The following is a 2,337-nucleotide window of genomic DNA, read 5'->3' as shown; positions in this document are numbered from 1 at the left end:
ACTGACTATGTGGTATGTGCATGAGGCAACATTTGTTGCCTTTTCTTCCCCCACACCCTCAATTCCACTGCCAACACCTAAGACACCGACAGACACCCAGACACACAAGCAATCCAATAAGTAGATACTCTATTTATGATAAATAATAAGTGGTCCTATTCTAACATGCCCTAACCTGCCCCCATCAGGAAACACCCAGTACACCAACACCCCAGCATCCAAAGAGGCCTAGCATTGGATACCCCAACATAACTCATGGGTATTCCACACATAGCACCATTCATACCCCAGCTCTCCACCAGCCAGGCCACCTTCAGCATCCTGCTGCTCCATCACAGGCAGCAAACTTGTGCCCTTGTAAGCCTGCACCTAGCACCCAGATGCCCTGGCCTCGGGCACCTCACATGCTCTGTGCTTCGGCATTCAATAGCCTAGCTCCCCACGGTCAACATTGTCATTCTAACACTCAGTGGCTTCAGTTCCCCAAGTTGTTATTCCTTAACACCCACCATCCTGCCTGCCAGTGGCTCTTTTGTTAGGCACCCCTGAATCTGGTTCTCACACCCTAGAGACTGCTCCATTAGCCAGTGCTCCACTGCCTTGACGATTTTCTCAGCCCTTTGTGTGTCCATTGTCAGCTGAAGCTGGGTTCTGGCCGTGTGGTCAGTGGACTGGACCTGTCCCCCCCAACAGGTGGGAGGACCGTCCAGACTTCCTGACGGTGGAGCAGCGCATGCGGACCTACTACTACAGCTTGGCGAGCAAGGCTGAGGCCCCCCCAGACTGCGAGAAGGGGGCTGAGGCTGCTTGTGCCTGAGCGCCAGCCTCCTGGGGCCACAGCGCTGGTGCCCCAGCCTTTCTCTGTGCCCTTGGCCCCATCCCAGGAGCTCCAGTGTGGCTGGGCCAGCTCAGCTCCTGTTGCCCAGCAACTGGGCTGCGGGAGGACCAGCTGAGGCCTCAGGCCCGCACTGCTCTAGCGTTGCCTACCTGGTCACCTGTTCTCTCTGGCTGGGGAGTTGGGAAGCCCCAGGGAGGGGGGACATGTAGCCTGGTCTTTGGCTGGTATCTACTGGGGGCCTCTGAGCTAAGGGGTGTTGCTTATAAAAAAGACCCCTCCTTCCTCTGGGCCCTGAAGGGGAAGACGGGGAGACCTCAGGTGGCAAGACCTCAGTCATTGGAATAAACTCAGCTTCTCTCTTGTTTGAGATTCTCATCTTTTTTGGGTGAGGGTGGGACCAGCAAAGAGGTTGATAAGTGTCTGGAAATGGCTTTCCTTGTGGGGCTGGTTTTCCCACTTCTCTGCCCTAGGGACATCTCCATGCAAGTGAGGGGCTGTGGCCGAAAGAGAAACTGAAGCAGGGGAGTATGGGGGGCCCAGGGGCTGTATGTGCAGTTGGGCCTCAACTCCCTGACTTTTGTGAATTGCATGGTGGCATCACTTAGGGAGACTAACAAAGACTGATGCCGCCCGCCCCAACACCCCTGTATGGGTGTGTTTTAAAGTGTCTTCAGGTGATTCTACCACCCAGTACCCTGCTCAGCTGCCCCACCTTCCTCCTGGGACCAGTCATAGGTGGAGTTTTCATCACCTGGTGCCCCCAAATGCCAGCTGTCTTGCTCAGGAGACCTGTTCCTAAGCTCTTGTTCCTTCAATTTCTCAAAATGGGAAATTGGGGTGTTGGAGCACAGAACCCAACATGTAAGGTGAAATGGAGCCAGTTGCCTGCATTTCTTTCCTGTACTCGCTCCCGTTCCTCAGCTGTGATTGGCCCCAGCCTCAGTCCCCAGCCAATACCTCATTATCTTGGTGTGGCTGTGTGGAGCCATTGGCTTAGGGGCTGCACGAGACCCACGTAGAGCCCAGGAAAGGCAAGGAGACTCTGTGGCTACTGAAAAGATGACTCTCCTCATTGGTGGAGATCTAGAATGTCTGTGGCTACTTGTAGAGCTACGAGGGAGGGCTGAAGCTTTTACTGTTGTGCTGAGTGGGAGTGTGAGGCCAAGATGGTTGACGCTGGAGGGCAGACCCACAAGCCTTCCTGACCTGTGAGTATATTGTTGAAACCAGGAAATTGACGTTGGGGTTATTAACTTAGGTACAGACCTTGCTGTGATTTTACCATTTAATGTTGAGTTTTAATGCTTTATATGTAAGCTTCATATTAGCACATTCTTTAATTAACTTTGTATCCTACATGGGAGTCAGTTCAGAATGCCCCCAGGTATACAGCCGACTCCTCCAGACACATGATGGCTCTGAGCTATGTGTGTGCAGTTTGGAGAGTAAGTCTGTAAAGGTCGGGAATTGTTTGTGAGTCTCTGAGCCTGCCAAACACT

At 53.1% G+C, this 2,337-nt stretch overlaps 1 protein-coding gene across 1 annotated transcript in view; it reads left to right on the top strand.

Moving 5' to 3' along the window:
* LOC105306810 (tyrosine-protein kinase ZAP-70) overlaps positions 1-1,200 on the top strand; it is a 24,285-nt gene extending 23,085 nt beyond the window's left edge. Inside the window, exons 11-12 of the mRNA XM_023524342.1 lie at positions 303-357; positions 668-1,200. Of these exons, the coding sequence (XP_023380110.1) occupies positions 303-357; positions 668-817 (205 nt within the window). The 3' untranslated portion in view covers positions 818-1,200. The remainder of the gene's footprint in view (positions 1-302; positions 358-667) is intronic.
* Positions 1,201-2,337: the final 1,137 nt, after the last annotated feature.

This window comes from Pteropus vampyrus, unplaced genomic scaffold (genome assembly GCF_000151845.1).
Source record: "Pteropus vampyrus isolate Shadow unplaced genomic scaffold, Pvam_2.0 Scaffold461, whole genome shotgun sequence".
Classification (NCBI taxonomy): domain Eukaryota; kingdom Metazoa; phylum Chordata; class Mammalia; order Chiroptera; family Pteropodidae; genus Pteropus; species Pteropus vampyrus.
This window is presented reverse-complemented; position numbering and strand designations above follow the sequence as displayed.